This window comes from Protopterus annectens, chromosome 3.part1 (genome assembly GCF_019279795.1).
Source record: "Protopterus annectens isolate FY-2018-M chromosome 3.part1, PAN1.0, whole genome shotgun sequence".
NCBI lineage: Eukaryota > Metazoa > Chordata > Ceratodontiformes > Protopteridae > Protopterus > Protopterus annectens.
Window position 1 is genome coordinate 1009273533 of NC_056732.1, and position 12926 is coordinate 1009286458.

The following is a 12926-nucleotide window of genomic DNA, read 5'->3' on the forward strand; positions in this document are numbered from 1 at the left end:
CCCAGCTAGGTGAGTTTCTCAACGATGCCTGAGTGGATGATTGCGTCAAAAGGCATTGTGTACTGTTTTGCCTTCATCTAGGCCTTTAGTGACATTCTCAAAGAAGTCCACCAGGTTTAATAAGCATGATCTACCCTTAACAAAGCTAAATTAGGTCGGGTCAGGAGTTTGGAGGTCACCCTTGTTGATAAGTTTTGTGGTGATTCCCTCCATGCCTTTGCAGATAAAGCTGATTAGGCATATGGGTCTATAGTTCCCAGGGTTAGTTGATGGATGCCTTTTGCACAAGGGAATTACTGTTGCTGTTTTCCACTCTGCTGGGACAAAGCCAGTACTTAGATTTTGGTTGAAAGGAGTGCCAAGTGGTTCCTCTAGGTCCTGTTTCAGACCATTTAGTAGGCAGCCAGGCATGTTATCCTGTCTCATCAGGGCTGTGTTTTTGGCCATGCAGAGTGTGGTTATGGCCTTTTTGGAGATGCTAGGTAGAGGACTGGTGGCAGGCATGCTTTGGGGTATATCTGGTGGAGACAAGGGGGTGACGTTTGCGCCAAATCTGTCTGCTAGCAGGTTGGCAATATCCTCAGAGTCAGTATGACTGGTACCGATCACTACTAATTTGATACAAAGCTGGGCCTTCCCTTTTAGATTTCTGATGTAGCAACAGAATGCCTTGTGATTATCCTTTGCTAGGGATGCTAGTTTAGCTTCATAATTAGCTTTAGAAGACTTTCCAAGATATTTAAGTTGCTTGCTCAAGCTGTGGATGGTGTCCTTCCTCTGCTGAGTCAATTTCCTCTTGTTCTTAGACATTAGTTTCTTCTTGTTGTTGTATAACCTATTTATGCTTGATGTCCACCAGGGTGGCTTCTTTTTTGTGGGGAACTTGTTTTGATCCATTCAGGTACAGCCGAGTCTATACATTTTTATAGGTGTTTATACAGGGCATTTGTGTACATCTCTGTATAGGAGTCACTGTTGACAGTGGTAGCAGGGGGTTTGAAACTTTTTATGCCATTGCATAGGAGGCCATAGTTTGCTTTGGAGAAATTTTTCATCCTTTTTGCTCTTGGGGAGATCAGGTATAATCGCTACTTCAAACAAGACTGATTTACAATTAGACCCTACCAGGGAAGGCAACGCACATGGGGTAGTGCAGAGAACCCCTATGTTGGTGAGAACTTAGTCTAGGACATTCAAGCTCCTTATCGGGTGCAAACTATCTGTTCTAGAGCATTTGTATTAACAATGTCTAGGAACCTTAGGATGAGCGTGTTTGTGAACCATGTCTCTGTAACTGCACAGACGTGACTGCACAGACATCGGCATCTTCCAAGGTAAGGAATGTTTCCAGTGAGTGCAGTTTCCAGTTTAGACTCCTAGCATTAAGCAGCATAACCTTGAGTTTGTCTCTAGTGGATTTTTTTACGTCTGGAATGTTATGACATTCCCTAAAAAAAGGGACTATGGGAGAGTTAAGTACCTTTACCAGTAACTGAAAGCCAAAAGGCAACAGGTGAAGAACATCTCTGGCAAAGCAGTGCAGTCTGTTGACTGTATCTTCCCAGGCTGACAGATACTGGATGCCCCTGGATTGACACCAGAAGCTAAGCCAGTAATTGAAGTCAGTTTGTTTTTTTGTTTATATTGAGGCATCATACTGGGTGAAGGTAGAATGCTGCTTAGGGCTAAGGACATACATACCTGGGACACATAATCTGAGGTCTCAATCATGTCTATCTTCATATAGTCAGGTGAGGTATGTCTCAAGTTATTCACTTCAGTATGGACTATGACAGAGTCATAACGGTACCTGTTGTTGAGAAACTTGAGTGTGTGTGATCTGATTGATGCTGGCACTTGAGAGGCAGCTGACCTTGACCTTCTCCTTGTCCAGCCTAGTGAGGGAGACATCTGTGTGTCTCACTATGGAGTCACCTATGATCAAGACATTTGGTTTTGAGATGTTTTGCCTTTGGGGCTTAAAGACTGAGACACTGTTGTGTGTATTATGTGTAGTGGATTCCCTCAGATCTGCAGTGTGTGCATTAGGTTTGTACTTGGGAAGTCTCTGATCTTTAGGTAGGCTTCTAATGAGTACCTCCGCCTATGTAGGATTATGTGTTGTGAGCTTGCTATGTGCAAGAGTTGAAATATGAGTGCTGACGACCTGTTTGATATCTGGTTTGTTGTGATATGAGAGAATTGATTGCAAATTCATAGTATAGATACAGCTGTCACATGTTGTATTTGTTTGTTTTAGGAGTAACTGGTCAGTATACATAAGGCAATTGCTACATTGCCTCAGGATGCCCATGTCAATCAGACTGGCTGGACAAATGGTGGGAAACTGTCCATCCATTATGGCAACTACATATTGTAGTAACTAGTATGAGTGGGTTAGATGAACAATGTTTTCCTGTAAGACTAACAAAAAGTGGCTGTTCTATGGAGAGCTAGGGGTAGAAAACTGCATCAATGCTTCACAATGCACAACTGAGTTGCTTGCAGGCCAGCATTGCAATCTCTGAACAGGTCCAGTAAACTGAGCACAAACCCATGCAAACACTGTGCTTAAGTACAAGCGAAGTTAAATAATTTTAAACAAAGTAACCGAAGAGAAAGCCCAAGACTAAGCCTTATTCCAGCAATCCTCAACTGAAATGGTCCTTGGCTACACACTTCTGCCACAAAAGTGCAGGGTGGGCCTTCTTAATGTCAGATGGCTGATTTTAGCACTCAAATGATACCAAACAGTCTAGGTTCAGCAAGCCTGAATCTAGCTTATGCGATAAATTACAGAAGTACTGGAAATTCAAAGAGGAGAAAATCATAGTCACAACAGCAAAAAAAAAAAAAATGCAGCAGTTCAGTAGAATACTCCAACAAGAGTGTAGACCGCAAACCAACAAAGAAATAGACATTTAGAATAACAGGCACAGTAAGCCTTCACCAGCAATTCCCAGCTTAGAAAGGTCTTGGCTACACTGTCCTACCACAAGAGTCTAGACCACACACTTTCTTTGTAATTTACTTGCTTTCTCTTAAACCGTGTTACTAAATCAATCTAAGGTCCTTAGTCCAGTCATCCCCCCATGTAAAAACGAGAAAAAGCACATTAATTTTTCTTTTTTCATGTTTTTTAAACCAGGCTTTTTTTTTTTTTACATTGCACTGCCTATATTTCTTAAAACTAAACAAGAAGAAAGAGAGAAGGGAGATAGAAAGGAAAAAAAGAACAGCAGCACCTATTTGCATTCCTTATTACACTTAAAAATAACTTTGAAAACTTTACTTTATAGCATGCAAAGAAAATGATGCACCACAAAAATAGTAACATTAGGAAAAATAGTTTTCTTTACTTACAGTTAACTTTTTCCCCTCTCTTCCCCTATACTTTAGAGTCCCCCACAAGTCCAACAAATTCTGAAAAAGTCCAGAATTTCCAGATCTTCCTGTTCTGTCATATTTCACACATATAATTATTGCATTGTAATCCCTCATTAAGTTATTGGTTTTCTTACTGTTCATCTCTATTTCCCAACTCCTGTCTCTGCTTTATCTCCAATGTACTCTCAATTCTTCTAGTCAACTTTTGTGCTCCCTTCCTTCTCTCCAACATTTTCCGTTGAAACAGTGGAAAAAGGTTTCACATGTACAGTCTCTCTGTGGTCTTTATTACCCGAAGAGAAAAAAGCAGAATCCCCTTCTGTTTCACAGGTCAGGATTTGTTGGACAAACTTTTGTATTTTTTCTTTATGTACTTCATCAGAAAATGCTTTTGTCCCTCCGGGGAAGACACAGGGTACAGCAGTTTGAATATCACACTTGTGTCATGGCATTCCCTGAATAGTGGAATGAGTATACTCCTCTTCTGCCTGGTGTACAATGAATAATCATTCTCCACAAACATACTGCTTTCTCCCACTTTTAGTATTTTGCTCTTCTGCTGCAGTTTTGTCAGAATCAACTCCTTCTGCTGGTAGGATTGCATGTTTACTATTAAAGGTCTGGGTTGCTTTCTCATAGCCAGGTTTGGAGCATAGACACGATGTGTACTTTCAACTAACAACTCCTGCTATGGAATACCAGTCCAGTTACTTCGTTGTGCTTTTATAAAGTTAATGCAGTCTGTTCCTTCCAGCTTCTCTGGTATAGCTGAAAATCTCAGGTTTCCCTACGTACTCTGCCCTCTAATTCTATTATTTTTTGAAACACCTCTTGCTGAGCAGTCTCATATTCAGCAACCCTTTTCTTCATTTCAGTCTGTGATTTTTGCACCTTTATCACCTCATCTGAATATCTTTTTAAAGGTTCTTCCATTTTTTCCAGCCTTTTTTTGTTTGTGTTGATATACTCCATCAGTGTTTCGTTTATTTTGACCAGTTCTCTCTGCAGTTGTCTTATATCTTCCTGTAGGTTACTGGAAGTTGCATTGCATTTTGCTGAACAGCTGCAGAACTTTCCTCAGTCATTGTTTCTTCCTCACTTTTTGTAGCTGATTTTTTTCCAGGTTCTCTGTATTTCTTTTTTACTGGCATCCAGGCAGTACACTTAGTAGCCAGTTACTGACATTTACACATAAACACAGAAGTCTAATGACCTTCTCTGTTGAGGATCTATTTTCAAACTGGGAGAGCTAGAGTTAAGCTGTTACTCAATGTGCAGCCATCTTGGAGGTCAAGTGTTTAAAGATTCTTCAGCAACATTGTATACAGGGTTGGAACCTGATTTTTTTGGACTTCAGAAGTTGTCACTCTTCTGAGTATCACCATCTCCTTGAAAGGTTGATCTAGGCCTTGTTTTCTAGACCATAAAATACCCTTTCTGGATCTTACTGATGTGAGGGCCAATAGAAGAACAAAGGCAGTCAAACTCAAAATGTCCATTATCTGCAACAGTAAATGTGATGTATTTATCACTTAGAAATTACAGCTCACATGCTTAATTGCTGCTTATTAGCTCCCTCACATTTGAAACACAACTTCCCTTGCACTAAAAAGAATGCCAGTCTCTTCACAGTTATAAAAGAGATTCTTTATGTACTTAAGACACTTTGATCTCCTCTTTGCCTACTTCCCCCTACTCTGATCAGAATGGATAAGTCATACAAGGTGATGGGAAAGATAGAGCAGATTGAGGAAGGTCTGCTGGTACGGCTGATAGCAGGCAGCTGTGGTAGGAACAAAAAAAAATAAAGGAGAAGAAAATTCAGTATGGTACTGTGATACTTGAGCTTTTAGATGACCAATAGGCAGTAAGTCCTAGATACAGAGCTAAAGCCTAGAGTAAGCATATCACATTGCTGAGCACTGTACCGCGAGTTTGTTTGCCAGGCAATAGAACTTTTGTGGTATTGCTAGTTATTGATGTGAGTCACTGAGTACTGTTTCCTGGAAATAGAACATTAAGTATTCGCCATAATACTGTGTCACACAGCAATATCCTTACTGCTAAAGCGTGCATCCATCTTTCATTTCATTTTTTATTCTGTATTTTTTCAGTAGTATCTGTTGGTTTGGAGTATGACAGTAGATTTTGTTTATCTTCTCAAGCATGCCAGTAGGAGTACAATATGTCTATAGATAAGTAAATGCTGCCAATGCTTTGTAAAAAATGGTACTAAGTTGGTTGAGCATTATTTTGTTAATTAGCCTTTGTTTCCTACAGTCCAGCAGTGTATACCATAGATACACAGTGTGCTATAAAACATAATTGTAAAGGTTTCACACCTGTGAAAGGTTATCAACTTGAATATTTAGAACACAAAGGTAGAATCTGAGTTGATGTTTCTAGCATGTCCAGAATACGCATAGTTTATACACAGGCAGTAACACATGGAACAAATCTTTACACACCATTTAGTGTCTATTAAAACACAGCATACTGATCCCTGCTTTAAGCATACAGGAACTGATTTTATAGGGCATAGCTAAAGATTTCATAGCTGGGTGTAGAAAGTTTTGCTTGAAGCCATTCCATGTCTTACAGAATAATGAAACTATAAACCTAGTGCTCTTAATGCTATGAGCAGCAGAAGTGAGCCCTTGTTCTTTGTTGCAGAAGGCCTAAACATTTGTCAGAGTTAAAGGATGGAGTGCCATTTTATGTAACATATTTACTGCTGTTTAATTATAAATTTCAGCAGTTTACTACCAATGCATTACCTTTGTTGTACTCTCTCCTGTGCATTTTCCACTTCAGAAGGATATGGATTAGAAAGCTTCTGCGGCATGGGGGGATAAATCTCATTGTACACCCCAGGCAACCTGGGTTCATTAAGCTGCTTGGACGTCTGACTGTCAGGGAAGGATAAGCATACCCAGCCTGGGGTGAGGGGGAAGACATTAGCCAAAGATGCTGTTTGAGGGGAGCCATGATCAGTATTGGGGAATAGCCCTTAGACGTCTGTCGACAATTGCAGGGGAGGGGCAGTATAGCAAAGGTAGGTCATATCATAACGCCAGTCAGCAGCAGAAGCACTGCCCCTCCAGGACTTCCTTAAGAGCCACACTGGCCGCAGCTCCCTTAAAGGAAAAGTTGGGAAGGGAAGAAGAAGAAGTAAGTAGACTCAGCAGTGGATTGGAGGCACTGGAATAGCCAGAAAGGATGAATCAGCAAGGGGTGTGGGGGTGTGGAGAGAAGCATTTTGTTTGAACTTTCCTCCTTTAACTCATCCTGCCCTTAGAGGTGTATAGACATGACATGCGGCCTGTTGCAGATACTTTAATTCTCATTAAGAGCCCCAACATTAGGTCAGTCAGTCCGATGCATAATATGCATGCCATCAGTTAATCTTTCAGTAGTTGCTATAGATTATTAGGATAGTATTGCATGCCCTTTAGCAAACGTGAGAAACATTAACTAGCCCTTTTTTCTTTTTTCCCTGGATAGTCCTTTAGCAACCCTTTTGTTGGTGATGTTGGAGAACACCATGCCCCCATATACCATTAGACTAACATGACAGTATCTGTTTGGAATGATGCTAACTGGCTGAAGGAACTTTCGGCAAATGCTGAATCCATGGAAGTAACTGAAAAACTCATTCAGTGAACCTCAATTTTTTTTTTCTATTGTGGCAAGCACCTTTCACCCCACCACCACCACCCACCCACCCCCATGTAAGGGATGCTGTCACACCCCTGTGTTTTCATGTACCTACTTCATGGTCAGTAACAATGGGGGTGGGTTAAAGGGCAAACTTCACTGGTGCTGAAAGTGACTTTCAACACATTTGCTGTGCAGTATCGACACTTGCTAAAAGCGTGCTCTAACAGCTGACAGGATCCTTCTTGTTTTAATTCTGATTTTCCACTTGGAGAGAAGAATAAACAAAATCCTGAAAATATATATTAATTCAAGTATCTGAGGTTAGATCATTACTACTGCATGCAGAGTAACTAGTTCTTATATGTAATATTTGATTTTCAGAAATGCACAAATAGGAGGCAAGATGTGAGATGTCAAGCTACCATATTCTTTAACTTATTTTGATACCGCATAACAGTGTACTAGGAACCAGACTAAGTAACATACACAGGACTCAGAATAAGTATACACACACATACCCAAGCATACACACACACACACACACACACACACACACACACACACACACACACACACACACACACACACGTATCCATGTTACAGCATACCCTAGGAAAACAGGCACAGTATCTGTTATGTAGTTCAAAAGTGCAGTGTGTGTTTTCTTGTACATTCTGCATCAGTTTTAAACCCCAAGCCCCTTTACCACTTATACCAGTATACCTTGAATCCGTCTTAAGTGTCAGTAACAAAATGGCTTCCACGATTCTGTACTAATGAATTTTTTGAAACTGCATATGGTTCTGTCATGATGAATAATGCATTGTATTGTAATTACTGATTTTTACCTTTGAAGTAAACACAACATTGTAGTGAACTAGACTGAAATGCTTCTGTCAAGACAGGTGCTACAGGCACACATCATTGTTTGAACTGGCGTACATTTACTATAAAAAGTAATGCAATAATTTTTAGAATAAAGTGAACAACCTGAGTGAAGTCTTGTTTGAAGTTTCTTTAAGAAGAGTGACTTTCACTTTTTTTTTTTTTTTTTTGCATATCTGTATTCTGACATTCCATAAAAAATAGTGTTGCTGGCTCTGGGTTTCTCTTTGGCGTAGACATTAAGAGTCATTTAACTTCCTTTGCAAAAAAAATGTGTTCATTTTATAGTCAGTTTCATACACACTGATTGCAGAATACTCTTATTTTTTATATATTTACATAAAATGTTGACATTTGAGTGCCATACCTCTTATATCTGATCCTGTTTTTTTTTTTAACAGTACCTGCAATGAGGCCTTAAGTTATTTCCTTACTCTCACATCCGAAAGTCACAGAGAGGCTTGGACTAATCTCCTACTTTTGTTCTTAACGAAAGTGCTTAAAATAAGTGACGAAAGGGTAAGCATTCACAAAGTACAGAATTCTATATTTTAACAGACTTGTGTGAAAAGAAGCAGAGCTGATATTTCTTATGTCATTTTTCTAGTCTCGGCATTCATTTTTTAGTATTACCACCTTCATTGGCATTGTAATGAATAGTGCAGTTTTTGAGACAACATGCTTCGTTCAGCATTGCCTGTACCTCTGCTTTTCACTTCTAGAAATTTTTCCTGCGTATATGAAAACAATGCTTGAACTGTGTCACCAGTAGAGCTACACTACTCTTCTCCAGAGTGTTTTTATTGTCCTGATTTGGTAGTCCTGTTCACTTCAGGACTCTTTACAAAGTGACATATGTTTAATGTTACCTTTTATTGGCTCAGAATTAATTTGCCTGTAAGTTCAGATAAAAGAAATACAAGAACATTGTTCTTTGAAGGATTTGCTCATTTCAGATTTCATATAGGTATAAATGCTCTCATTTTTGGTAGCTAATTTATTTCTCAAGTTTCATAGCCTTACAGTGATTCTTATGTACTTTAATCTGGCATTTCCTGGCTTATTTTGGCTTTGTTTTAGCTGGCAGTAATTATGTGCTGTGTTGCTTTAACATGTCAGAGAAGCCATTACTATAAAATGAATGCAGCTAAATGGGAAAGTATAGCTGTTTTAATTTATTCTGACAAAAGTACATTAAGTTTTTTTGCCTTGTGCCTGTCAGCTGCCAAAATGCATTTTTCGCATACACTGTAGTCATGTGCTTAACATCAAGTTCACTTGAAAAGTTGATTTTTCCAGAAGAAAAGTTTACCACAATAAGACAAAAAGCTATTGAGTTAGCCTTTGTTTTGGCTTTGACTATGACAGAGTAGCCGACTTTACTTTAAAAGTAATACTGTATTTTTTTCATAACCTTTGTATGATAGACAAGACTTGGCTAAAGGACACCTTTTCCTACACCACTAGGCTTCACCCGTGAATTAAGTGCTGATATGGGAAGAATTTTCATGAAAGGGTGGAAGTCAAGAGGATTCTTTCTATGAGACTTGTCAGAGCAGAGGGGCTGTAAGACATAGGTTCATAGGTTCATACTAGGCTGTCTGCCCTGGGGCAATTATAAGCCTTGCCCGATTCTGTATGGCTTACGCCACCCCTTGATTTGAGTATACTGTGCCCTTTTTAAGGTTTAGTTTACTGTGCCTCTGTCTAATAGTGACACAGGAGTAATCCCTGGGACAAACCTACGATCCCCCATCCACTTATCGAGATTCTTCTTGAAGAGATTCAGTGAGGTGCTCTGCCTCACATGAACTGGAATTCTATTCCAGAGCGAAGGGAGCCTCTGGGTTATGAACCTGTCCCTCCAGCAAGTTCTATTTTTTCTGTGCTGAGGTTCAAGTCCCTCGAGCGTGTGGCTCTAAGGGATTTAGATTTACTGAGGTGGAACATGTCCATTAATTCTGGATTTGACATAGCTTTGTATGTCAGGCATAGATAGCCTCGAAGTAGGCGGTATGCAACTGAGTAGAGCTGGAGTTTTTTTAACCGAGCAGCATATGGCATCTGTTTGAGACCCTTGATCCTCTTGGTGAGATACTTTTGGGGTCTTTCTAATTGCTGCAGGTGTCGGGTAAGGTACATCCCAAAAGGGACATTGTATTCTATGATGGGCCTGATGAGGGATGAATAAAGGGGCACAACTACCTCTCTTGATCTAGATGTGAAACCCTTCGTGATGAGGTGGGCTATGTAGAAGGTCTTTCTAACCACTTTGGCAATGTGGTTTTCAAAGGAGAGATTGCTATCAACTTGGGTCCCCAGGTCCCTAATAATTTTGTCTGTACTTAATGGGTTTCCGCCTATGTGGTAATTTGTGGGCACATTGTTTTTGCCAAAGGGTATGACTGTACATTTTTTGGCATTTAGCTTTAAACCATGGCGCTGTCACCAGTTTTCTGTCTCTGTGAGACCTTTTTGAAGGATGTTTGTGTCAGCTGGAAAGTTGATTATGGCGCCCAGTTTGCAGTCGTCTGCAAACTTGGTGAGCCATAGTCCTCCCACGTTTGCCTGTACCTCGGAAAAGTATATACCAAACAAGTTTTATGAGAACTCCCTCTCTCCAACTAAAGTGCACAGTTGCTGCTAAAACTCTTGCTTTTGTGATAAAAGTGTTTCAGTTGCCTGTAATTTTGAAGTTTGGTTGTGTCATGGATCTTATGACTGTAATCTGCTCAAGTAAGTGTTTGGCTGAAAGTCATTTGCCTTGAGGTCAAACATGCAATTGGAACACAGGATTATTCACTGTGATCTGTTACAGTCCAGGACAGAGAGAAATATATTCAGCCTGTGTAGCACTCTAAATTTTAACAAATTATGATTGAATTTGCACAAGATTAATTCCACCTTGTTGGATTAGATTACTTGATCAAATAAAAATCTGAAAGATATGCAAACACTTTTGTTTGCACATAAAGATCAGTTACTGGAGTTGAAGGGAGGATTTAAGGACATTTCATGCAGAATATCCTCCTCACATGTGAAGACTGAACCTTTGGAAGAAAAATTAATAGATGTGAAAGACAGAGGAAGGTAGAAAAATCTGCAGTTTACTGGAATCCTTTAACAGGAAGAAGGTTCTAGATTTATCGAATACATTACTTAAAAGCTAGCTGAATCAACTGGGATATCTGCCAAACACATTTTTATAGAGAGATCATTCTCTAAGGGCAAGAATCCACAGACTCTTCTACATGCATTTTCCATCCTACACAATGAAAAAGGGAGTTCCTCCTAAAATGTCGTCCCCAGGAATACTGATAAACATTAGAGACAAGATGTCTTCATGACCATGATCATTTATCAGAAAACTAAGAGCTACTTCAGGGAAAAATCATATTCTGATTTCTATGTCTTGCGTAATTGAAGATGAATCTGCCAAGGAATTACTGGCATGTTATATACAGGAGGGTGTAGTGGCAAACATCAAGTAGGTAATGCAAAATTTGACTACCTACTGTAATTCTAAGGCCCAAAACTGCCAGTCCTGGATTACAAAATAAAGAAAAACAAAAAAATAAAGGACAACAGCAAATGTCAGCATTCACAGCTCTGTTTTAAAGTTATATTTTGCAGGGAGCACACCACCCTGGCATCCCTCACCCATACTATATATGTACTATGTACATGACCCAGTATTTCTGAAGTATAGTCAAACTATCCACTTATGCTGTGCTGATGAGGTCAGTAAAAAGGCCAGAACATGTCCACAGCTAGGAGATTTGGCTTTGTTGGCCTGAATGTAACCATAAAGATGTAAAAAGTAAAAACATCATGAGCATTCAGAAGCCAAGTAGCTTAAACACTTGATGTAAGGGGCTGTTTACATTATATCCCATGGGCCTCCACTACAGGAGGTTTAAAGTATCACACAGTGAAAACTCTAGCTTGGCTGGGTTTTTCTTGCAGTTTATATATGTGTGTATAGATGGATCTACCTGACATGGTCGACAGTTCATATAATCGACACTCGTTTGGTCGACAGTTCATTTGGTCGACAAGCAGATTTACCCCCTTCCCCAATGTTGTGCAACCCTGGAGTTGATATATATAGTTAGGGGGGTGTGGGGGGGTGAAGCCCCCCACCTAAAATGCTTGTCAAGCAAATGAACTGTCGACCAAATAGGATCACCATGCCTCAGAGAGAATACTTCCAAGACACAATGATCTCAAACTTAGTATATGTAAGTCCCCATTTTCATGTATTCGGTCCTGCTGTTTCAGGACTGCAAGTATGACACACTGAATTAAAAACTGTTTTCCTCAAAATTCTTCTGAAGACATTGTGCGTTTGAGAAATATACCTGAAGAAAGAGTTGTTTGCAAATAGTATTAGTAAGCAGAATAAGCAGTTGGATCCTGTTCCTTTTTTTTTTTTTTTTTTCTTGAAAACAAATGATCGAGAGAAAGCAGAAAGCTGCAGGTAAAAGAAGTCGAATGACTGACTAAACAGTTAAGAACTCTAGTGTGACTACTCTTTGTTTCCATCTATTTCTTTCATCAACAAGATGCAGTTTTGGTGAAGAAACTGAACTTCCTTCCTATACTGGATTTCAGTTGGTTGAGTTATATCTACATGGACTGAAAATGGAACGGTAAAAGGACCAACTTACAGAGGAATACATTCAGTTAGCATAAATATAAAACAAGTGAGTCGCTATACACACACACACTCACACACACACACACACACACACACACACACACACACACACATACATACATTGCTAAAAACGCAACACCCATCTCATGAAGCTTTAGCAAGTAAAATTAGTCTAAAGTATCAGTTCATGTCATCGTCCTATTTGCCAAAGAACTCTTGGATGCTGTCCTTCTCATACTTCTGATAAAAAAACAATTAAACATGCAGATTAAATATTTGCAGTCTAATCTGAAATCAGGAATTCATTTGCGACCATATTATTTTGTTTACACTC

At 39.5% G+C, this 12926-nt stretch overlaps 1 protein-coding gene across 2 annotated transcripts in view; it reads left to right on the forward strand.

Annotated features, from left to right (window-relative positions):
- Window positions 1-12926, forward strand: part of ARFGEF1 (ADP ribosylation factor guanine nucleotide exchange factor 1) — a 4299619-nt gene that overhangs the window by 4084833 nt on the left and 201860 nt on the right. For both annotated transcript variants that reach the window (XM_044067163.1, XR_006364243.1), the window contains one exon: window positions 8334-8451. In XM_044067163.1, coding sequence (XP_043923098.1) covers window positions 8334-8451 — 118 coding nt within the window. The remainder of the gene's footprint in view (window positions 1-8333; window positions 8452-12926) is intronic.